The sequence below is a fragment of the Vanellus vanellus genome (genome assembly GCF_965231255.1).
Source record: "Vanellus vanellus genome assembly, chromosome: Z".
NCBI lineage: Eukaryota > Metazoa > Chordata > Aves > Charadriiformes > Charadriidae > Vanellus > Vanellus vanellus.
Window position 1 is genome coordinate 3,679,649 of NC_138908.1, and position 25,220 is coordinate 3,704,868.

Below are 25,220 nucleotides of genomic sequence, written 5' to 3' on the forward strand. Positions count from 1 at the left end.
TTAGAGAGTGATCCTGGAGATAAAATGACAGATGAAATTCAAAGCTACGCTGTATGAAGTAAAATATAAGGTATAAAAGAATCTTAGTTTTAATAAATAATGATGGACTTTAAGTAAGAGATCTTACATTTACTATAGTTACTTATCTTAAAGCATTAGTTTCCTGAGTAGTGTTTCAAAAGTAAGTTCGATACCGATTGATATTAAAAAAGAAATGGGAAAAGTCATTAAAATGCCTCTACAAATCTGTGGTGTGTCCAGATCTTGAATATTCATTGCAACTGGTCACTTCTCTTCAAAAGAGATATAACAAAAGAAACTAAGAAGGGTTATCACTGATACCTAAATACAGTCTAAAAAGGTAAATAGGAAATGATTACACATTATCTCACAATATAAGTTGAAATTCTCAGGCAACAAATACAAGAAAATATTTTTGCATACAGCACACTATTGAATTCTGGAATTAAGTATTAATTTCATGGATGTTAAAAGACAAACTGATTTAAAAAGGAATAAGGAATTCTCAGAGGAGACATAAACTGAATTCAGTGGTACGCATGCGGCTTTTTCCATGGGACATTCCTAAGCCGCCAACTTCTGGAAGTTTAGAGGGAAAAGATGTGGGAACGATCATTCCATACCAGCTCCTTTTCTCATATGTTTTTTTATTTCTTCTGGAGAGACAGATTCATTAGGCATAGAGGTAGTAACCCTAACAGCCAACGAGTTATGTCACAGCTCCCAGACTCCTTGCTGTGGAAATGAGGGCTGTGGCTCCAGTGTTAACTAAAACTTAGCTTCCAAGCCTGCCTCAAGAAGCCTAGAAGTTCTGAAAATACCAACTGTACCCAAGATTTTTCAAAATTTCCAGCCTCCCTGCCATGGCTTTCATTTGCCTAACGATTACCAAAGCAGAACTACTCTTCTCTCGCAGTTATTATACGAACCTAGAGATCCAAATTCTCTGTTAATAAAAAGCTGAACCGTTTTGTTTTCTTCTGGAATTAAAACTACCCTGGATGGGGAAGCAAAATTCAAGACTCCGTGTGGTTCATCACTAGCTTCTACTGTCAGAACAGCTTCATAGCCTTGGCTATCTAAAATAGCAGCACCCGAAGAAGAAACGCCTGCAAAAGAGACAAGGGACTATAGTGAATAAAGTGATATGCAACAATTTTTTTGTCTTATATTACTGCTATTATTACATCTAAATGACAGTCAGTAACAGTGCAAATGACGTGAAACCAAACGCATGTTGAAGTTTATGGACAGTACGGAATGTATATATATTTACATTCTATAACAAATTCAGGAACACACAACCACGACAGAAATTTTATGCATACTAAGTAGAGAGTCAAACAGATTAAGAAATGAGAAAACTCAATGGGCCAGTGCCAACTATCAACTTCCCTAAACTTCCTCTACCGCAAAAGGAAAGAGAAGGTTTTCCCAGGAATTAACTCCGACAGTTAAAATTACATTCAACTTCTCAATCATCCCATTAAGAAATTACTCCCCTTTCCAAGTATTGACATGATGAATCATTGCTGGGGTATTAATTTGCGCTTATCCTGATGGATTACAAGAGTCAACAAATGATTCTGGCAGTTTGGTAAGGCACCTAGCAGCCATACAATCCACGTCAACTTAGTTTGGTGTTTAGACATTAACTTCATTTTAATGAAGGGTATTTCAGAAAGGATGCAGTTTCATGCTTCTATTTTTAATACATTTTGAATGGCAAGAATAAAATATTCTGACCTCCTTGAATTCAGAGACAAATCAGAAAGTCAGCTTGCGGCACTACAAGATTGCTTTAAAAGATAAAAATATCTGCTTATTTCATCGCTACTGTATCCAGAACATCTTAGTAAGCTCAAGTTTGTATTCAGTTAAAGGGAAGCAAATAACCACTGAATTAAACAGGCAGAGTTAAATCAGGTTTCAAACCAATTAAGGAAAACTGCAAAGACACTGTGGGGTTTTATATATATATATGCACATAAGGATCAAGCCTGTTTCAATAAAATGTGAATGAACTTTGCATAGTTTACTCCAGTTGCAGTACGCTTAGTCCTACACTTCCAAAATGGATTAATACATATGAAAATATTACACTACTAAATGGTAGTTTTGAGATACAGCAAGCTATAGTTCTGCATTACCTTCTGTTTTGATGTTGTATAGGATGATCTGGTATTCTTCTTTTTCTTCAGGAATATGGTCATCCAGCAAGTGAACATACAATGTTGCATTCAATATCTCCTATGTATTTTATGAATAAAGTGATTAGTCATTATTGTATAAAATACAAGTGATACCACTGTATCATACCTATTTGGAACAACACCTTTAAGAAATGTAAAGTATCAAAGAATATAAAATCCCTCCAGTTTGGAATTCCAAGAGTAAAGGAGCAAGTAAACAATCAAGAAACAAAGACTGCTACAAAAGCACACTTGTTTTCTCAGCTCAGTTCTAATTGCAATATTCTCCTGTGGCCATTAACTTTGTTTATGGACTCACCTCAGGAAAAAACAGTATTCCAGAATAGTTTTCAAAATTTTGTTTTACATTATGCCCAACTATCTTCCATTCAACAGTAACATTTCCCAGTCCTGGGGCAGTTCTTACCACATGGAATTGCAGCTGTTCTCCTAGGAACAAAGGATAAGACACACATATTTTGGGTTTCCTCTCTTACACATCAATTATTAAAATGAGAGGCCAAAAACATGCATCACAGTTAAAAAAATTTTTCTGAAGGACATTAGTATTTTTGATAATGAGCTTCACAGTAGTTACATAACACGTTTGTTTTTAATACTGAAATAAAAAACCCAAACCTAAACTCTTTCCTCCTGGGTTTTTCTGGGCTTTGTTCACTCTTAGAAAGAGCTATCAAAATATGAGGGAATCTGGTGCACATGAATAACTTTTAGAAAGTAAGTGCCCATCAGAAAATCCACAAAGAGACGAGCAATACCTGCCTGTGGACTACACAAAACAGTAAATGCTCTATGTACCAGCTGTAACACAAAGAGTTTCTACAAAGGCTAACTGGCAAGGAATATACATTTTCCTGACAATTGCAGTGTCTTATGACTTTACATACTGCATGCAGAATAATGTTTTTAATTACCAGTAAGTTTCATTTATGTGAGTTTGAACTGACATATGTCATCGGTGTTAGAAATGGAAACACCCAGAAAATGTTATTATTTAATAATTAGTAATTTTAAAATAAAGCATTTTTAAATACACATTAATATTTAATAATTTATTCCTAAAAAAACAATTGCTTATAATTTCTGGGATAGTCAGTATCAATTGACACTGGGGATTTATAAGAAGAAATTACAGTATTATTTTTCACATTTATAACATTTAAACCAATGAGCACTTTAATTAAAAAGAGTAAACTCCTTAGAAGTCTTTGTAAAAGTAAGAAAATTTTATATAATTTACATCATATTAAAAATTATATTTATGCATAAAATTTATAAAATTTACATAGTTTATATAATATTAAATATTTTAAGTATGGACATGTGTAATTAGCATTGAGGGTGGTGAGCCCCTGGTGCAGGGTGCCCCGAGAAGCTGTGGCTGCCCCATCCCTGGAGGGGTTCAAGGCCAGGTTGGACGGGGCTGGGAGCAACCTGGGCTGGGGGGAGGGGTCCCTGCCCAGGGCAGGGGGGTGGCACTGGATTGTCTTCAAGGTCCCTTCCAACTCTAACCATTCTATTTCAATATGAAATAGATCAGCAGGTAAAATTAGTAATATTAGTAATATTATGCAATACATTCACAGTAGAGGACAGATGTTTATTTACAATATGTAAGTGGATTGCATCCGTATATCAATAGCAGTTTTCAAGTGTGGAGAATTTAAATTTGCCAGTATTTACAGTGTTACATTGGCTTTCAAAGACACAAAATATGCAGAAATCTATAATACTGAGATGTTTGGAAATAATAATACATGAGATTTCTTTTGTTTACCAAAGAATGAAGAAAACTCAACAAAAACTTGTCAAAATGTATTTTGCTGATGCAGAAACAGAAATCTGACAAACTTAGTTCCATCCCCAACTGACTGAAAAACTCTTTCTTAGTATTGCTCTAAACCGACTTAAATTTTTTCACTATTGCAAAACCTGGGAATAATTCCATCTTCTGATTTGTGTTATGCACTGGCTTAGAGGCGACCCTATTGAGAAACATTGAGACACATCAATGCACGTGAAAAAAAATATGTGTTGTTATGTGGCCTCTTACTCTGTGGCATAAAGAATCCAGCAGCCCAGCTGCTCTCTCTGATTATGCAATTTAAAAAGCATCAAGTTGCTATCTGGCTATTCGAGCACAGTACTGTATAGCTAAAACTGGCAGGAACAATTCCAACATTTCCTAGGTGTGTTCTTGTTTTGGTAAGGAAATATTAGAGAGCTGCGTGTATATTGGCTACCAATGAGAGACATATGAACAACTAACTTCAAGGGACCTAAGTGCAATTAATTAAAACATAAAACTGTAAAGAAGTTATACATGAATTGTATACACCCATTTTCAAACAAATAGAATTAATATGATGTGATTCAGCCTCAACCTTTCAAATTTCAGTTAAGCCTTGGAGATGCACCAGCACTCTTATCTTTGTCTCAAGTTGTTCCATGTTGCTTCTAAAAGGATTCAAAGTGTATTGACATCACGAGGATTCTGCTTCTACAATTAGACATCTGAGGATAGACTGCCAGTTTACAGGTTCCCCTGAGGCTAAGTTATCATATTGTTTAACACTGCACTGAAATCCATTTTATCCTATTTCTGAATTTTCCATATCCACTGCAAACAAATAAATATTTAACAGGAAAATGGTTACTTCAGTGCCATTGAAGAATGCAAAATCTAGACAAAGCTTATTTCAATACAGCTTTACGAATACAATGAATTTTCACTGAAAACTGGCACAAAATGCTTTATGATGCAGAAGCGCTGTAATCCGAACACTAAGAAACCTAAAGTACAATTCATCATAATTACAGACCCCAAGTAGTTAATTACCGACCCACATTTCTTGGTCTGCTTTACCAAAATCTTTGGTATCCCTATCCAGAAAGAAATACTAATACACGTACTATTGTTTTCTGAAGATTGAAAGGGTTATTAGGCTCATTTCACTATTTTGGTTTAAGTTTTTTATTATTTAACCCTTTTATCCATAGATCTAGACTTCTACATTTACTCTGCAGAAGAAGGGGGCCTGAGCCATCCTCCTCTTCTTCCTTATTTCAAGCTACTGCAGTGCATTTTCCTCTAATACGGTCATAGCCACACAACTGTTGCATGCCTCTGCCTCTACTCAGATGCCACCCTCGTCCTCTATAAGGTGATAGGTAATAGGCACAACTTGAAAATAACACAGATCTGCTTGACATAAATTGTTCAATAATACAACAAATAGAAAAGATAACCATATTTGGATTTTTGTCTGATAAATTTTGCTTTCAGAACAAAAAAGACTTGATACTGAAAATTAAATACAAACACTGAAATCATTTAAAGGCCTTAGCTCCTTCTTTCTTTTTATTTTTTAATCAAAAGGAATTAGTTGGGTTGGTTTTCCTTGCTGTAAGACAACACACTATTTTTCACAAGCTGGAGGAATTGGAATCAAGTAATTTCCAAACTATAGGAGAGTATTTCAGCTCCAGCATTTGCTAGCATGCTGTGAATAATATTTAACCTGTAAAAAGTATTCAGGGTCATTGTAACTTTGGGGAATGAGACAGTTTGTATTAATTCCTTGCACTCATTAACAGGTCTTACTGGCCTGCCAGATTGCAGCTGGCTTGGCAGGCAGATCAGAACCGTTAATGTGGAGAAATAAGAGATGAACACGGGGCACACAATAGAACAGAATTAACACAAACCATATCTAGATAAAAAACAAAAGGTTACTATATCCTTTCATTTCTGGAAAAAAAACAGAACACGCTTGGTTGAGAAAGACTTTTTTCTTCAAACAGAAAATGCAGTGCACACATTCCTGGAGAGCAAATTTCTGTTTTGTTAAGTTTCCCTGACCATCAGTTTATACATCAGAGAAATACGATACTGCAATACATTGAGATTCCAGCAAAGGCTGCCAAAAGCAATCATCGTTAGTACTATTATTATCCTGCGCAAAACTGCATCAAACCTTAGATCAAACACGTAACATGCTCTTTTAAAGCACTAAAAGAAACCTCTGGTCCATATCAAATTATTATATGCTCTTTCTCAAATGTCATGACTGAGGGATGAATGCAAGATCGGTACATTCCTAAATTAGGTACCATAAAAAAGCATAAACAGAAAATTTTAAAACAGCAGATTATTGAGTCAAGGAGAGGGAAGATGTGATCCAAATCTTTCTGCGGGAATGTTTTCTAGAAGATTTAAAGTGAATTGTAAGTCACTGATAGATGAGATTTGCTTACGACTAATAATAGGTTGTGTATGATGGGAGTTACGTACAGTTCTGGGATATGGTATAAATGAATAAGACAAGAAACGCTAAAAGGAGCTTTGAAATGCAATACTAATAGCAGTGAGGCATGATCTTCAGAAAAAAGGAAAGCACAGATGGTATCTAAAACCATTTTGGAAACGGTGTACTCATCCGTTCCATAGATTTCATTTAAGTGCTATGCGTGTAAGAGTTAAAAATTCATAGAAATACATGCCAAGTATGTGGCAATTCTCTGTTTGCTAGCATTCTCTGAACCGTGACGCAAACCACCGTGAGTCATTACCAACTGAAAGCACGGAGATGGAAGCTAATGTTAAACACACCAAGTGTGGTCAACACAAAGAACCCACCTTCACGACCAATAACAGATCTCGAGGCTGTCTGGAAGCTAATAATTCCTGCCACGTTGTCACTTGCCAGAATAACTGCTGTGACAGTGTCAAAACTGGGCAAAATCCGACTGCCTCCTTCAGTATGGACCAGGCTGATTATGATGCTCTCATCGTCCTCTGGCTCTGGGTCATCTAAAATGGTCAGCGTGACCATCTTTTTTGTTTCCCCTACAAGGACAAGAACATATACATACTTATGTGTGCAAATGGAAATCACCTTTTTAAAAAACTTCATCATCTTCTTCTGCAGGAAAAGCTTAAAAATTATAAAAAAAAAAAAGACATAACACATATTTATTTATCTATTTACCTGTCTAGAAGATACTGAATGTCATTATGAAATTTAATTCAATTACTATTGAAAAGCTATATTAGGAGAATGTAAATGTCAAATTATTTAAATATACCATGTAGAAATTAACAATGCAGGCATAATTTCTGAATGCCTAGAATTCTTTATCTGCATTGTAAGTTCTCCGACTTTCAAATTTAACTTAGAAAAGGGGAATATCATCCTTCTAAAAAAATTAGCAAGTGCATAAGTTTTCTGATGAACCATGTACACGAGTATGTGAACTCAATTTAAATATATTTACTGGGGCAGGGAATGCATTAAAATGGGCTACAATTGTGTTGGCTGCTTGTCTTCTGGACTATCAAAGAACGATAATGTAAACAGCAAACATGATCAAATACCAGTCTCTATAATCCGTTATAATTTACAAGGCAATCCTGTTGCTCAGTTCACGTGCGTAACCTGTGCTTTATGAATATGAGAATATCAGTTTACAAGATACACATATTTCTTTGTACACTGTCTTTTAAAATATTCTGAGAACATTTTTCACTGAATTTGCAACACTAATTAGTTGTCAGCCTCAGAATCACAGCTGGCAACCATTATTTCAAGTTCAGATGATTTAGCAAGTGAGCTAGCGCACTAGAATCTCTATTGCATTCCCATAAATTTCTTTCAAAATAACTGTTCAATCGACTCAAAATTTGAAAATACAATGTATATCTGTCATGCTGTGTGTGGTACTTAAGTAATGTCCGCCATTGACTTGTTTGTCCTGTTTGCAATATTTTTTAATGCGCTATTGAGTTATGTTATGAAATCAATACAGTCTCAGAATCTAAAAAGAGATGCCAGGAAAAGTTAGTACTGTACTGACTGAAGGTTAAAAAAAGACCAGTTAGACTTTATTTTCATTTTCATTATCTTTGATACAGCAATTATCTTCAGCATTATTATTCCTTATTTATTTGGTAAAAAGGTAATCTTTATAATGCGCACTGCCATATTTCTTTAAAAAATTACGTAGATATTTATGCTTTTCATCTTTTCTTTTTTTTTTTTTTTACTACACCTGTGTGTGTTCCGCAACATCATGCTATATCTAGTGAACTATATTATTTTGAATATGTATCCTGAGCATTCAGGGAGGTTCAGCTTAAGAATAAGGCATTGCTTATCAAAACATCCAGAGGACTGAGTGCTTGTCAGATTCATTTGGGTTTTCTTTAGTTTTACGAAACAGAAGCTAGTGCAAAACCTTGCCTCACCTTCAGCGAACACCAGCATCTCACCGACACCTACAAAATCCAAGTGTGGGGTAGCGGTTCCGCCAACCACACGCCACTCCACTGTCACCTGCCCCAGGCTGCCTTCTGTCCTGTGTATCATCAGCTGCACGCTGGTCTGAGGACGTTCCTCCACTTCAACATACAGACCTTGCTCTGTCGCGTTGGGACTTACGCTGTAGATCTTAAATACTCCAAATGCATCCCCGTTCATCATTATGACAACTGTGGAAGTGTTTGGCTGTCCTATAGTTGGTTGATTTTTTAAGCTGGCTGAGACGTTCATGAGTTCCACTTTCAAAAGGGATACGGCGAATTTCTCATCCAGCTCTGGCAGGCTGTCAGGGAGTATGGTAACCGTGAGATTCGCAAACTCTTCCCCTTCCTGCATTATGGCCCACTGTCCTGTAACGGATTCATAATCACTGCCAGCGATGGCTTGTGTGCTAAAGAGAGCGGATGCACTGGTGACGTTTTTCTTGTAGGTCCAGAATCCTGAAGCGTTAGTTAATGGGCTGATCTCCGCTGTCAGCCAAAGGCAGAGAGGAATCTCGGAGGCACTGGAAAATGTAAAGGCTGAACACGCTTGTTCTTTTAGGCACTGAGTCGCACAGGCATAGAGTGGGTCACTTGCTGCCGACACATTCACTCTGGTCTTGGATGGTTGCTCAGGAATTCCTTGTGCCGGAGACTCGTAACAGGCCAGGATATCCTGACCCTGCTCAATGGCAAGAGCTACGACGTCAGTCTCAGAAGTGCTGTAAAATATCTGCAGCTGACCAAACCTTCCCCCACTAAAAGACATTAAATTTAAAAAGTAATGTTAGTTGATGAAGTATGTCTAGTATTCTGTATGTTTCTGGGTTAAGAATAAAAGTGAACAAAATCAACTGTACCTTTCTGAATTGCTGAAAAGTTCCAAATAGATAATTAAAGTATACCAGAATAACTGAGATGCCATTTTTTTGCGGATAGCAAGTTTGATTATTTATAGCTTGGGTAGCAGTCTGTTAAGAATGCATGTTTGCAAACATTTGTTTCTAGGAATTAACTTAGTCTTCTTAGGGCTGGCAAGGAAGAAAAAGCCTGTGCTGCCCAACCTTGTCACCTTTCCTCCTAGGTGTCCTCAGGATATCATATCACATGCATAAAACCCGATTTCTTTTTCTTGTTTCTTTCCATCCCACAAGGGTTGACCCATTTTGTCCTCCTGTTCAAATCACAGGAGAAGACTGTTGCGCAGCTTTAGATGATTTGATGATTAAATATGCAAAATTAAATTTCAAGTGCATTTTGTACATTAGGTTTAATGTACTTTATGTACATTTCTAATAAGCAGACATCTGGTTCAAAAACGATGTATATGAAATAAAAATATGTTGAGACGGCAGTTCAAGAAATTGATGCAAACACTTATACAAGAGGAGCATGACATCTGAAATTATAGACAAAACAAAACAAAACAAAAGAAAAAATAATAGATATAAATAAAGCAAACATTATACAAACCTTCGCCTGACTGTTATATTTGCAAGCAAGTTTCTTTCTAGTGGCTCCTGAATTCGATATAAGGATTGATGAAAGAAAACTGTGCCATAAGGATTATCATTGGCAGGTATTATAATATTTGCCACGCCATCTAACCCAATAGCACCACCATTGGAGGCCTGAGTTAATTCTAAATGGACAATCTCAAAAAGAAAAAAAAAAAAAAGAAAAAGATATAATGCAGCTAAACAATTTTTGGTATTTCTAACAATAATCACATGCAAAGTAAAGTCTGAACTTTTGGCACCTACCTGCCAGAACATTCATTGCTTTTCTTTGCACACATCTCTATAACAAGTTAAAACTGTAATACTGTTCAAGAAAGACGTAACTGCTTTACTTACTTCTTCTATTTCTGGAACGTCATCAGCCAGGATTTCCAGCAGCAACATCTGAATGGCTTCCCCGGGGGCAAAAGTAATATTGCCCGAGGCGACCTGCAAGTCAGCATCAGCAGGATGTCCATTAATGGTAGCAACCCACTGCAGAGTAACATTACCGAGCGTCCCAGCATTGCGGATTATTGGCAGATTTATGGCTACTGATCCAAATTCAGGCTCCTCCACAGTGAATTCGGTAATCTGAAAAACTGAAGTAAAGCAGAGAGAGATGTATTTCATTAACAATGAAACTGAACGTAAGTATATCAACTCATGGAGTACATAGTTTTGTTTCACTTGCATTTACTTGCACAGATGAACCACTTTTAATCGGGTTTAAACTTAAAAGCAAACTTTCAGTATTAATATTTTAATCTACAGAGGAAATTAGCATGAAAATTAAGCCCTCATCCAAAATTTTTATTCCAACATACCCGAGGCTAAACATGAGCTGCTTCTAAACTCCTAGAAGACAATTCCATAATTACTCCCAGCAAGGAAACTTTACCAGCTTTCATGTCACTTACTAAATAAATAAGTCAACATATTCAACCTAAAATTGTTTCAAATAAAAGTCTTCCTTGTATTACACTTTTAGTTTTTAAGAATGAAGTTAATTAATTGCCCATCTGGAATTACTTATTTTTGAATTTTTTTTTTCTTTCCTTCTTCTACCTTCTTCTACTGATAAAATGGACTAAGAGGAATTAAGGTACTGAAGGAAAAATACACCAAAAATCAAACAAAAAAGATAGATTTCTAAAATATCATTACATTTTTTAAATCACCAAAACCCTTCTCAAAACCTGTGTAATGAAACTTATTTAGAAACTATATACAATTAATTTTATTGATAATAACAGATAGAAGAAAAACTAAACTACTTGACAGAAAATAAGAGAATTAATTTATTTTCTCTTTACATTTTTCAGTTTCCCTAGATTTTTTTAAATCTGCTTTGGTTGATTATCTAGCAAAACAAAGATATCAAAGTATTTAAGAGACAGATATCAGAATTCAGATTTTGGCTTAAACATGTTGCAGAAATGCAGCACTTCAGTGAAAAAAAAAAGAAAAGTAAACTAAAATAAATCTCTCTCTATTGGGAGATTCCAAAATCTTGCTATATCAACTGCCTAAATAATACTTTTTGTTATATCAAAGTACCATTACTCTTTAATTACATGTTTTGATTTAGTTTATCTTATCGTTTGCTTTACTGACTTCATCAAGGCTTCCTCTTTGTCTTCAGAAAGTTTTTATTCAGTTGCCCAATAACAGCTCACCCACAAATCTGCAGTGAAAATGTAAACAGAAGACAGAAGATATGCAAATAGGACTCATTTACCAAAGGATCCAAACGGGTCATCAGAAGCCTCAATCGTTATGATTGCTCTGGTCAAAGATCCAAGTAAGGCTCCTCCTGTTGTTTGGTTCAGCAGCTGAACATAAAATGACTCCTCAACTTCAGGATTGATATCATTAATTATATAAATTGGCACAGCTTTACTTGTTTCTCCTTCTAGTAAGACAACATCTGAAGAGGCTACACTGTAGTCCTCGCCTAGATTTGTAGATGAAACAAGCAAGACAATAAAAACCCCAGAATATTAAAAGCATTATGGTTCAGTGTATTGAACATCATCAGTAATGCATGCATTCCTCCATGGTTTTATGGGTTTTTTTCTTTATCCTCAGACCCAGACAATGCAGTCTTTTTTATTTCCCATTGCCTTTTAGATATCTGGATGGGATTAAAATAAAACTTGGCTCCACCGAAACAGAGTTTGCAGTGTTAGACCAAGAAGTACTTACAAAAGTTCCATTATTGCCTTCCATTGAGAAGGTCACACTACCAAGATGTTTCTGCCTTTGATTTCTAATTGCTCTCTGTCTTTCCAAGAGATAAAAGTGAACAGAAGCACCTTTGTCAAAGTAGGTTTTAGGAAAGGGCACATTTTTGTGTGGACCTCACTTTAGGCAAACTTGTCTCTAAGAATGCCTAGATGAACAACTGTGACACACTAGATAATGGCTCTGTTTCAGAAACTAATTGAAAGCATACGCTGACATCAAGCTAGCTACATACTTATTTAGAAAAGTCTGTTACCTAAAAATAAAACTAAAATACCACTTCCCAGAGCTGGTACCACCCACCTGTTCCATTTTGGACACACCAGAAATACAGTGGGTTTGTCTAAGCGGTTTTGACCTTGCACACTTCATAAGTTTCCTCTTTTTATGTACCTTCTTTATGTGCCTTCTCTACAGTAGGGATCAACTGGAGAACTTAACATTTTTAGAAGTTCAAGTCTTTGTGGGTTTTGATTGGGTTTTGCCTGTTGGTTTTACAGCTGAGTCCCCAACTCCCACTTCCTCCCCAATAAGCTCACCTAAGCAATGCATGGTGGGTATAAATATATATACAGGACTAAATAGTAGCTACATATACTGCTATAGTAATTTTTACTTTTATTTATTTTCCTTTTTGAAGATGTGCTGGGCTGCTAGGGAAGCAAAGGCCAATTTCTTCACTCATTTCTCTATGTCTCAGAGTGTCCTGGTTTGAGGTGTCGTTTATGGGCCAGCCCAGCCTAAACCACGACACAGAGCTTTCTAAAAGCTGATGCACGCTCTCTCCCACAGGGCTCGGATTCCTATTTGCTCAGCAGAGTCAGTAAACGTCTCACTACTACTTTTTTCTTACTTGTTATATATAAGTATTAAATATTAAGTATATAAGTATCGTATACTTAGCTCTTTCCACTTTAACACAGACTGCACACTTCTGCTATTCTGATTTCTTACCAGCTGTTGCAGTTATTGGCATAGCTTTAAATTTCACAGAAACATCTGCAAATATTCCCCCAGTTCTGGTCACGTTAATGATCGGTCCAACATAGTTTTCAGCAACTCGCACAGCTGAAGCTGAAAGCTGAAGCGTTCCAAAAGCATCATCATTGGCATTGATAATTACATGAGCTATTGTCTCACCCACTGATCCAAGTCGAGGAGAATTTACAACTGAAACGTAAAGAAAACTTAGTGAGGGGGTGACTGAGATGCGTGCTCTCTATGGCTATAGCATTCTCAGACATACATGTGGGTTTAGCGGTTAGTCGCCACTAGCTTTGAACAAAATTATCTTTTTTTTAGGATTGGACAAAGTATAAATACAAACTGCACCAATATACTTTCTTTTTGGTGTTTGAATTATATTATGGTAGAAAAATCGCAATTTTTAATAACTTATTATTATACTGTGCTGTGGAGCACACAAGCCATAATTTTTTTTTAAGAGGTGAGGTACTGTGAAATTATTTATTTATTTATTTGTTTTTCCATAAGGTTGGTAGTAAGATCAATACAATTCAGAAGAATTTCATTTTTACACTTGCTGTGATGATATATAAATAAGATTTCATTCTCTTAGCAGAATTATATTTGAAGTTTCCCTTAACATCAAAATTAATCTGGGGTAGGGGCAGCAATTAGACATGCCAAGAAGCTTTGAAGCACAAATCAGGCTGTATGACCTGAATTTATCTGAATGAGGGATGAAGCAAACATTCCCTACACTAAAAAAGCAGCATGCGGCTGTAATTCTACACCACTTTAAAAGATGGTTTTGGCTTGCAATAAGCAAAACTAGCTTAGTTATTTCCTAATATTAACATTAAACATTACAGAAACAGCACTAGATGAACAAGTACTAGTGCACAAAACCAATACTGTAACATATTTGGCCTGAAAGACCTTGGGTAAGGCAATGCAAAAGGGATAAAGAAATGCTCATCCATCCCCGACAAAATACTGCGCTAAAGGAAATATATGCCAACAGCCCAGAAGGCAGGTAACTCAGAGATTTCTTAACTATACAGAGATTGGCAGAGGTAAAAGGTTCATCATTTACCTTGTTGCCTTTTATCCTATTAAATATAAATATTAGCCTTCACATTTAAATTGTAGCTTTTACATAACTAAGATGATACTTACTTGGCCGATCCTGTACCTTCTCGATCAACACAATACTGCTTAACTCCACAAAAACAGATTCTGACCTCTCAGGATCATCATCATCCAAAATAGGCAAAGATATTGTGGCCTCACTTTCATTGGCTGCAAAGATCACGTAACCTGTAATGGGTATATAGTCTTTTCCCTCTGTTGCTCTAACAACATCAGGTGGAAGAAAGGGTGACTTTTCATCATCACCAATAGTTCTGTATGTTACCATTACTGTACCGAGGAGACCACCATGCCTTATTATCGCCAGGGAGACATTTTTTGTTTCTTCCTCAACTTTTATTGGTCTGTTTCGCTCAGAAAAGATGAAGACTCCATAAGGGTCATCATTAGCTAAAATAGTTAACGTTGCGTTAGTATGATTCCCAAGACGACCACTGGAGACATTGATGATCAAAACTGAAAACACCTTATCCAATTCAGGAACTTCATCAGGAGAAACCTGTACTGTAATATTTGCTCTCGCTTGGCCAACATCAAACGTGACGTTCCCATCCGTAGAGATCAGGTCTTTGCTAAGATCACAGACTATGATCCAATGCAGCGTCACCTGAGACAAGGCCCCATGCGTTCTCACAACCTAAGTGGAAAATATAGAGGTCTGCATGGTTTTGTTCTATCACAAAGAAAAACATGAAAGTATGAGATGGAATTAAGCAAAGACATTGACACGACAGGTTAAGAATAAATTCACATTTTAAAAAAAGGTGTCATCTTTATTATCTCAGCTTTGCTGTATTTGTTGTATCATCACCACCATTATTTTGAGTCAGTAGTACCTCAAACGTAAACAAGTAGAAGTAATTTTAAATCTGTGGATATTATTATTACAACATTTTCGCTTCAAGATGAGTGATAAACATTAGAAAACTCAGTATGAAATGGCAAAACAGATGTACATGATAAAGTTGTTACAAACCCTATAGACTTATGGCAAAATCATTGCAGAACACCCAGCAAAAAGAGAAAGAGAAGAGGACTGCACAGCAGTATGAGACTCGAAGCTTTCTAACCTGCAGCACAATATTGCTGTCGCCGTCTTCAGGCTCAGTTCCGTTCACAGCGAGTGACTCAGTACTGAACTCAAACACACCGTGAGCATCATCAGAAGCCTCGATAGTCACAAGGATGTGGGACGCAATTCCCAAGCTAGCTGTTAAATGCAAGTGCCAAAAAAAGGGTTATTTTTTCTAGCATCTTTTCTTGCATGAAAGTATACAGCTAGAGAAATATGTTATAAAAAATACAGAGGAGAGCATGACCGGAGGATCCGTGATGTTTTGTCTTTGGCTTTTTGAAATGCGTGATAACTATACACATGGATAAGGAACGGACTTTCAACAGTGCAGTCCTGGCAGCCCTTCTATGGAACGATGCAAGAAAAACATATAATAAATACGAATATTTCAAGGGAGGAACAGAAATAAAATTACAGGTCTAATTAATGAAAATGGAGCAGAATTCAGGATGGTGGGGAGTTGTTTGTTAAACAACAGTGTAAGCAGGTAGACCAGATGAATGCAAATATATACAGTTTGGTATCTGGTTTATATGCAATATAAACCAGAATGATATATAAAGAAAAAAACAAGTCCACTAAATCCTGCTACTAAAGAGATTGTCGTGGGTGAGATTACTTGCTGCTCAGAGAGAGAGAGACCCTGGCACTTAAGAAAATCATTTCTAGAAGCACGGTAAAAGGAAACAGCACTTCAAAAAAAAAAAAAAAAAAACAGGAAGCTCCAAGAAGTGGCTCAACTATAGACTTACTCTCAGATTCAAACTGAAATCTTTTGCATTTACAAATAAAATTAAAAATCAGGCTGCCACAGGGGAATAAATTATTCTGTTTGGATAATGGGTGCTCAAATAACATTTTCAGGTCTTTAGAGTTTAATTTGAAGTCCTATATGATTAGGGTTTTCCTTCAGATTTTATATTATTTCTGTCTGGTATTTTTTAAAATTTTCTCTGTATTAAATTATCTTCATTTTCTGTATATCGTGATATAAATACAAAGTTAAAGAGAAGAAATTAAAAGCAATCAAAACATTCCTTTAAAAACTCTAATGCAGCTTACTTTTCTTTAACAGTTTTTTTTGACATGCAGAGAATAAAAGTAACATAAAGCACGTTTCAAAGCATACAATCAGGTAATTTTTAAATTACCTTCAAAAGTGCTTTTTTCTCTCCAGAAAATTCCACAATTTTCCAACAAAACCAATTTTGCAAATTCTACTTCTGGAATTACTATATTGTATTTTACAACAACATAGTTTTGCTGGTATAGAAGCCGTTATTTTCTGTGTTACACTAAACACTGACTGCTATAGAAATTATGCCTAGACTAAAATGGAAAAGAATGTTTTGACAGAACTTTATGATAAATCTAAATTAATCACCTGTAACTGCAAGTGAAGTAACACTATGAGAAGTTGTGTCAGTATAGTAATTTATGAGGGATATTACAGTTAGCAATAAAAAATAGGATTAATCGAAAATGCTTACCATGTTGATGGACAGTTGGAAGGAAGAAATCCATGTTCCCATCACCACTACCACTGCCATCATTTCTAAAGAGCTCAGCAACTTTAAGATGACAGACATACAGATATATACAGATATATACATTTATAAATAAAGAGAAAGCAGAAAGTAATTTAAACATTTCTGGACAACACAAAAAGAGAGGGAAGTATTCTAGGAAAGCTTCAATTTTGGATATGAAAGTATACAGGATTTCTGATAAAAGCCAGAAAAAAGTATTGTATATGCCACCTCTTACTTAATTTATGACATCGGAAATAGCAATGGGAGGTCAGAAGGACAGAAAACATATACATCTCTGTTTTCTCCTTTCCCTCTTTGTGTCCCATCTTTGCATTTCCCCTTTCTCACTCCTAAATGAGGTCTGTAATGGAGAATTTGGAAATGTGAATTTAAAAAAAAAAAAAAACCAAAAAAAACCCAAGGGCTAAACCTCCTCAAACTCTCTTATTCTAATATTTTCTCACAAACTGCAAACATGTTTCAGAAAGTTGGAAAAATTTGCAGAAAGCTTAACTTACGGAGACTTTACCCTAAGTTTTGTGCTTGCAATGGTTTTGAAAAGGCCTAAAAGAGGGTTTGTAAGCTTTCGGGGGGGAAATCTAAAGAGAAAAGTTTGTTTAACGAGACAACTATTTGACCAAAAAGTCCACATGCATTAAAGGTCTGAAGTTTTTATCAAAACAATCACTATGTTGCACCATAGTGCCACATTGCACCACAGACACTTAACTTCCCAGAAAGCATCACATTGCATTTCTGGATTGCTTAAAAATAATATCGGTTAAAAAGTCACTTTATGGCTGCCAAGATATCTAACTACTTTTTTTTTTCTTCCAACCAGCTTTACAATTTCCCTTAAAAATTTTCTCCGATGGAAACGAATTCCTTAAGGGCTGCATGGTTTTACGTGGCAGGAGCACTGATGCTTGCCATCCCTTGAGACACCAATATCTCACACCAGGGTTTCCTTTGAGTGTTTCTCTTGTTCTTCCGCAGAGCTACCACCAACCTCTCCAGCGCAGCTAAAGTCCCGAAGCCTCTCAACACCCACAGTCTCCTACTGCTATAATCCAGTTGAATAAGTTAGGAGCCACTCTATCGCAATTCCTCTGTTTTCATTCAAGTGGCAGATAAGAAAAGCACTTTGGCTGTTTAGCCTTAAATATTTTATAAATATTGTTAATTTTTTTAAAAAAAATTGAAATTAATATATATTTTACAGTCCTTCAATTCTTGTTACAAATCAAATTATGTAATGTGAAAAGCAGCATGACCTAATATATGGTAATACCACTTTCTGTGAGATGGGGTTTCCGGCAATGACAAACAAAATACCTGAAGAACAATTACTTCCTAAGAAAAATTACAGCTGTCTGCGGTATGTGGGGTGTTTGTTCGTCTTTAGAAATAACACAGAAATAGTACACCTAAGAAAGGTAAGGTTTTAATGGATGAGTAGAGATCATGAAAATACAACCAATGCATTGATGGATGTGCCTTACCTCCTCCCTCTGGGTTCAGCAGCTCCACTTTAAAAGTTTTTTCTAATTCAGGAATAGAATTATCAGTGATGTTAACAGTAACGTACTTGTATCTCTCTCCTGGCTGAAATTCCAGTGTGCCCACAACAGCCTGCAATATGAAAGCTATTCACATTTTTGTTCAAGTCTAATGTTTTCATCCATATGAAAAGCAGAATAAAACCTTGATTTTGTTCGTCTTTGTCAAAACATCTACTTTTCTTCACTTAAGCTTTTAAAAAATCTGCTGAATCTTTGTTATAAGAAAGGCACCTAAATTCACAGGATTATGAGCATCTGCGTTTATCTACATTTTCTGCACAAATATCAGTGAGACAAGCATGTGCGGGTTATTTTGGTGAACATGTACAAATCCTATTATGTACCAATATAATCTTAACCTGTACATGCACCTGAATGCTCATATAAAGTTTGATATATTCAGTGACAATAGCAAATATCCCTTATTGCTGCACCGACAATTCTTTTAAGAAAAAAAAATCAAACCAGAGGCTTTCCTAGTAAATACCACATGCTGCATGCAAATGAGGTAAAAGTCACATAATGATACATATTTTTAAAGTGAGTATCACACATTCATTTATCACATCACCATATAACATCACAGAAACAAGGTGTTTCTGTGAAAAGAATCACAGCTGGGCTAAATTACTCAAACTGCAGTGTACCTCCAGGACAAATAACTCTAAATAAATTCCAAAATAATTACGCACCTTGGTAATGGCCATACCTCATAATCTTTAGGACTGAAAGCCGTAAGAGGCACTGTTCTGTACTCCACCAGAACTGTTCCAAGAAGACCTTGTGCGCGAACTACCAGTAATCTGATGTGTCCAACTTCTTCTTTAACAGTAATACGGGGCACAGCAGAAGCTGGCAGAATCATTTCATCGCCTGGCTGAGGAGGTGGCCCCACCGAGAACTGGAGTAGACCTGACAGACAAGAAGTACTATTTACATGGCTTCTCGCACCAAATTTAAATTACGATCATAAATTGAAAGCAAATTATTCATAATATTTATATTTAATGTTTCTGAAATTAAAAAACAGTTATTGATATGCTGTGAGGACTCAATCATGCTGTTTCCAGGGATGAGCTATGTACCTTCCCCTCTCTCACTGATATCCATATCAGTCTTGATAAAGCCACAGCAGAATAATGAATTCAGATCTTCCCAAAAAAGACTGAATATGTCATAGCACTGGGTACTTGTTGGTATAATAAGCATGCGGAAATTTCTCTCTTCATCTGGAATTCTCATCTGAGACAACCTTGCACAGGATCAACTACACGTAACCTTTATCTGCTCTCAGAAGGGAATCATCACCTGTTTGGTCAGTGCAGCTTTGATGGCTTTTTGTAACACTCTCAAGAATAAGTAACTCAGCTTTAAATACTGTACAAAAATGATGAATTAATCTCAAATTAGATAAAGTGGAATACTTGGCATTGCTTCATCAACTACCGAGGCTAAGCAAAGTTTTTATCTGTTGAGCTAGAACTATACAATTATCTGCAACAAGACTGTATCATCTCCATCATTGTTACCATATGGGTGGTCACTGGCTTTGATGCTGATATCAGTAGTTTCCTTTTCTGGGTCTATACTTGCTCCACTGGTAGGAGTTGAACCTATTTTTCCATCTCCAGACACTGCAGAGACTAATGTCACACGGAAATACTCATTTAGCTCCGGAATGTCATCATCAATAACATGCAAATTTAAGACCTAGAGAAGGACCAAATCATGGAGAAATCAAACCGTGCCACATACATCACTTAGGAGTTTCATGACCCAGCTTAACTCATCAAATTCTTTGATTAGTCAGTCAGCTGTATCTGCTGTGTAGGTCTGAAAGCAATATAGACAACATTGTTGTTTTCCACGTAATTTAAGCTAATTTCTAGAATCATATTTTCTGCTTAGAATATGCACTCCAAAAACAACTTTAGTAAGCTACCAGAGATGGAAGTCATATTTTCTCAAGTGCTTCAAGTTACATAAACACATAACCAAGTAAGCAATTATTTATTATCTACCTTAACAGAAGCATAATTAAAATTTTGTATATTCAAAATGAAATATCTGGTAGATTTCAAAACCTTTAAGAAGCTGTGCTTCTGAAGAGGTATTACAGTGATTACTCAAATTTAGAGAGCAAGTAAAGCAAGCTTTTTATGCCACCTGACACTTGAGATTGCAGATCATACTAATAATTAACATACCCTGCTCTGCACAGGCTAACGTATTCACAGAATCCCAGACTGGTCAGGGTGGGAAGGGCCCTCTGGAGCTCCCCCAGTGCCACCCCCCACCAGAGCAGGGGCAACTCCAGCAGTGGCACAGGACACGTCCAGGTGGGTTTGGAATGGCTCCAGAGGGGGAGACTCCCCCCTCTCTCTGGGCAGCCTATGCCAGTGCTCTGCTGCCCGCACAGGAGAGAAGTCCCTCCTCAGGTTTGGATGGAACTTCCTATGGTCAAGTTTGTGCCCATTCCCTCTTCTCCTGTCACTGGGCACCACTGAAGAGAGACTGTTCCCATCCCTCTGGCACCCTCCCTTTAAGGATTGATAAGCATTGATAAGATCCCCCCTCAGTCTTCTCTTCTCCAGACTAAAAAGCCCCAAGACCCTCAGCCTTTCCTCATCAGAAAGATGCTCCAGTCCCCTCATCATCTCTGCAGCCCTTTGCTGGACCCTCTCCAGCAGTTCCCTGTCCTTCTTGACCCGGGGAGCCCAGAACTGGACACAATACTCCAGATGTGGCCTCACCAGGGCAGAGCAGAGGGGGAGGATGACCTCCCTCGACCTGCTGGCCGCACTCTTCTTGAAGAACCCCAGGATGCCATTGGCCTTCTTGGCCACCAGGGCACATTGCTGGCTCATGGCCATCCTGTTGTCCACCAGGACTCCCAGGTCCCTTTCTTCAGAGCTGCTCTCCAGCAGGTCAGCCCCAACCCATACTGGTGCATGGGGTTATTCCTCCCCAGGTGCAGTACCCTACACTTGCCCTTGTTGAATTTCATTAGGGTCATTCACCTCAGACAATTCCAGCTTTCAGTATATTGTGATATGATTAGATAAATATATAGAATAAACGGTTTAAGTAGCTGATTGTGTTTAGAGGTGTGGGAATGAGTAGCTTACAAACATCAATGGAAAGTCTCTTGGATATCTCAGCTGACCAGCAACTGCTCCCAATCTCTTTCTTAGGGCCATGCCCATTAACTCATTTGAACGTAGACAATAAATTGGACAACACAGCAGTGGAGCAAGAGGGCATGGCATCTCTTTTCTGCCACTAGATGGAATAAGGCAGGCCTCACCCATGCTGACAGACTAGAAAAGCTTTGGAAATTTTTGCTTTATATGACTGTATGTAATGCAGGAATATGATTCAATGGAGAATTAAAGCTGAATGAACATGAACCAACTGTTTTCAGATATCACAAGCTTTTGCCAAGCTCTAATCACTTACATTGTTTAACCGGCACCAGATCCACAGTTTCAGTGGAGCCACCGGGATCCTTTCAAACGGTGCCGGTGGGTTTCAGTCAGTCCATACCGACTTCAGCAGAGTGATAAAAGTGAAAGTGAGGACAGCATTTTCTACTAAAAATTCACCCTTTCTATTTTGTGAACGCTGATAGAAAACACACATTAACTTTCTACAGCATTGTGGTCCCACACCTCTTCTTCAAATAAATGTGACATTCCTGTGCGGCGGATCAGGACTGAAGTCATAGAAACAGATTAAGCAAAAGGGACAGAACGTGGCCAAGAGCGGTTGCAAGACACTTGATTAGAGCAGTGAACTTCACTGCTGTCTATTTAATTGATGTGGAGACAAATCTGAGTTCCAACACTCAGAACAAAACCTGATCATTTTCCAATTTCAAAAGTAGCTGGAACCATTGTGTCAGGACAGGACTATCTACACTTCAAGTATACATATAGATACACAAACACCTAACATATGCACATATGCAAAGATATCTCATCCATTATGTGCATTCAAACATACATGCACACACGGTGACCCCTGAACTGAGATACACGCAGATCTATAAGCATCTGTCATAGCACTTGTTTCTTGTCAGGGATGCAAAAGACCCTGCAAAGTATAACAACAGCCACGCGAAGGAAATGCTCTCGAGTATGAAAACCAGTCAAGCATCCTCAGAAGGTATTTTCCAGCAGGTTTGCAAAGGACAGGATGAATAGTTAATAGGAAGGTCGGGTTTACCTCTGATCTCTGCCAAGGAAGGAATGTGATAGTGCCACTGCTGTTAGAAAAATCGGTAACAGAGTAATTAATGCCAGTGGAATCAACCTGTGAGATAATGTAATTTATATACACGTAGTCGAGGGCTCCCCTTGTACGCTCCACGACACAGGATATAGTGGAACCCTCGTCAGCAGTCTGGAAGAAAGCAAGAAATTGAAATGTTTGTTATTGTTGAAGTAAATCAAAGCAATAAATGCAAAACATGAATTTCTCTAATGCTGGTCAAATGTTCAGGTACAAAAAATGCTGTCATGTTACTTTTGGAGTGGTAGTGAGCTGAAACTGAGCTTAATGGTGGTCACAACAATCTTAGTGGAATTTTCAACAGCTTCTAGTATCTCCCTGAGGACTATCAGGGTGAGCTAATAACTATACCCCGTGGTTTGTTTTGGACACAATCCCTTAATCCAAACTACATGTCAAAGATAGAATCAATAGACTTGAAATGTACATGTCAGAAGCACCTGGAACTACTGTTTTATATTAATTTCAATTATTTTAATTTTCATTAGCAAAAATTTAAAGAAAGATTTGGATTCCCCCTTTCCCCAACTAGAAACACTGGAAAAAAAAATTAGATACATTAAAATTAAACTATACTATCATCACTGAGGAAAAACTTTGAAAAAATTTCTGTGCTACAGTCCTCTTAACAACTCTGTCTTCACAGAGAACGTGACTTCAGTGGCAACAATTTCACGTATTTGGAAAAAAGTAGGTACTGATACTGACCACATATTTTAGGAAGTTATGAGAACAGAACTAAAATAGAAAATAATTTTAATTGAAAATTGCCAGAAAGGCTAAAGCTATCTTAAGCGTTAGGTAAATTTCAGAGCTGCTGTACATCACAGTGCAGATACCGCATGTGCCGTCAGCTGCCCAGTGGAGAGATACGCACATAAAGCAATTAAACTACTGATAAAAACCCGCTCTGTGTCCGCATCATCACTGACAGCTCTAATACTTCCCCGGTGAAAAGGACGTAAGACAAGTGCAAAACAATTAACATGCCATATAAATTTTTAATTTCGTTTCACGGTTGGTTGATGACCTGTGGCATCGCAGTATTATCAGCAGCATTTGAAACTGAAGGAATCTATTATCGTAGCATATGGTAGGCACATAGAACGCAAACCGAACCAAATTGAAAACCAGTATCACCCAGGCAAGATGGTTACTCTCAAACACATCACAAGAACTTCATTTAGAAAGAATGCAATTAGAAGGTCACGAGAGTTCCCAAACTGGAAAGTATTCTGAAATTTTTTTTCCAAAATAATCCAGTACCAATAGAAACAGGTATCATGTCTTTCTCCTCATAATTGATTAAAGAAGTAAAAATCAATCATGTTTATTTCAACCCTTCCCCCAAAAGTAGCAAGTTTATATACCGCCTATATGGCGGCTACCACCAAAGAACAATTTAATGTTTTTTAAAAAGGCAACTCACAGCCAGTATCAACTGAATTCACCCCAAACATATGCAGTTTATACCTTGTAACTTATGATTGTGGAAAAATACATCACAACTTGTCATTGCATGACCTGTAGTAAAATTCTTTCAAACACATCATGTAACACACAAAAATAAAATATACATCTTTGTAATAATCCATTCTCAAAAACGAAAATTAAACCTTATACTTTATTTGATAACCCAGTGACAGAAATAAAGGAAATAAATGTTCTTCTAGAAAAATTTAAACCTTAGTCTTCAGTTTATGTAATAAAATCAATTTCCTTAACAAAAATAATTTGGTGGGATTTTTAAAAATGATACTGCAAATGCCAGTGAGACTGAGCCTGTATTAACAGTACTTACACATTTCTAAATTCTAGAAAAATGTTGCCTAACTACAAAAACTAAAAATGTGAAATCAAGGCCCTGTGCAGGTCAATTTGTCTTGCCATTCATTTTTCCGTGTCCAAAACTTCACCTATAATTTTCCTTATGGACACCTTACCTCAGGAATACATGCTCCGGTGAAGCCAAACAAACCATTAGCATTATCGCTTTTCTGTACTCTTAATCTTGCTGTGGTGTTTTCTTGTGAAATCCGAGCTCCACCACGCACAGAAATGAGCTTTAGGATGAACAACTCCTCTCCTTCTTCCTCTTTGTCATCCTTTGCAGACACAATGAATGATTTATTGGTCTCTCCTTGCCGGTACTCCAAATACCCAGAGACAGGGTGGACATCACTTTTCGCAGGAGTTGCGTGGAGTTCATAGATCTCTGCTCGGGTCAATTTTCGCTCATAAAGCCTTACATCCTGCATTAGCCCCGTGTACCTACTGCTGCCGTTGATTCCTGCTCCGATTCTCACTGTTCCTGGACCTGAGAAGGAAATGATAATTTTCCTCATGTTGTTGTATTTCTTCA

At 37.0% G+C, this 25,220-nt stretch overlaps 1 protein-coding gene across 1 annotated transcript in view; it reads right to left on the minus strand.

Annotated features, from left to right (window-relative positions):
• Window positions 1-25,220, minus strand: part of ADGRV1 (adhesion G protein-coupled receptor V1) — a gene marked incomplete at its 5' end in the record, with an annotated part of 274,932 nt that overhangs the window by 210,373 nt on the left and 39,339 nt on the right. The window contains 17 exons of the mRNA XM_082496974.1: window positions 951-1,130; window positions 2,172-2,271; window positions 2,533-2,663; window positions 6,874-7,083; window positions 8,482-9,293; window positions 10,009-10,190; window positions 10,392-10,636; window positions 11,776-11,991; window positions 13,236-13,451; window positions 14,424-15,033; window positions 15,467-15,606; window positions 16,962-17,042; window positions 18,506-18,635; window positions 19,275-19,477; window positions 20,095-20,275; window positions 22,793-22,969; window positions 24,802-25,175. Coding sequence (XP_082353100.1) covers window positions 951-1,130; window positions 2,172-2,271; window positions 2,533-2,663; window positions 6,874-7,083; window positions 8,482-9,293; window positions 10,009-10,190; window positions 10,392-10,636; window positions 11,776-11,991; window positions 13,236-13,451; window positions 14,424-15,033; window positions 15,467-15,606; window positions 16,962-17,042; window positions 18,506-18,635; window positions 19,275-19,477; window positions 20,095-20,275; window positions 22,793-22,969; window positions 24,802-25,175 — 4,188 coding nt within the window. The remainder of the gene's footprint in view (window positions 1-950; window positions 1,131-2,171; window positions 2,272-2,532; window positions 2,664-6,873; window positions 7,084-8,481; window positions 9,294-10,008; window positions 10,191-10,391; window positions 10,637-11,775; window positions 11,992-13,235; window positions 13,452-14,423; window positions 15,034-15,466; window positions 15,607-16,961; window positions 17,043-18,505; window positions 18,636-19,274; window positions 19,478-20,094; window positions 20,276-22,792; window positions 22,970-24,801; window positions 25,176-25,220) is intronic.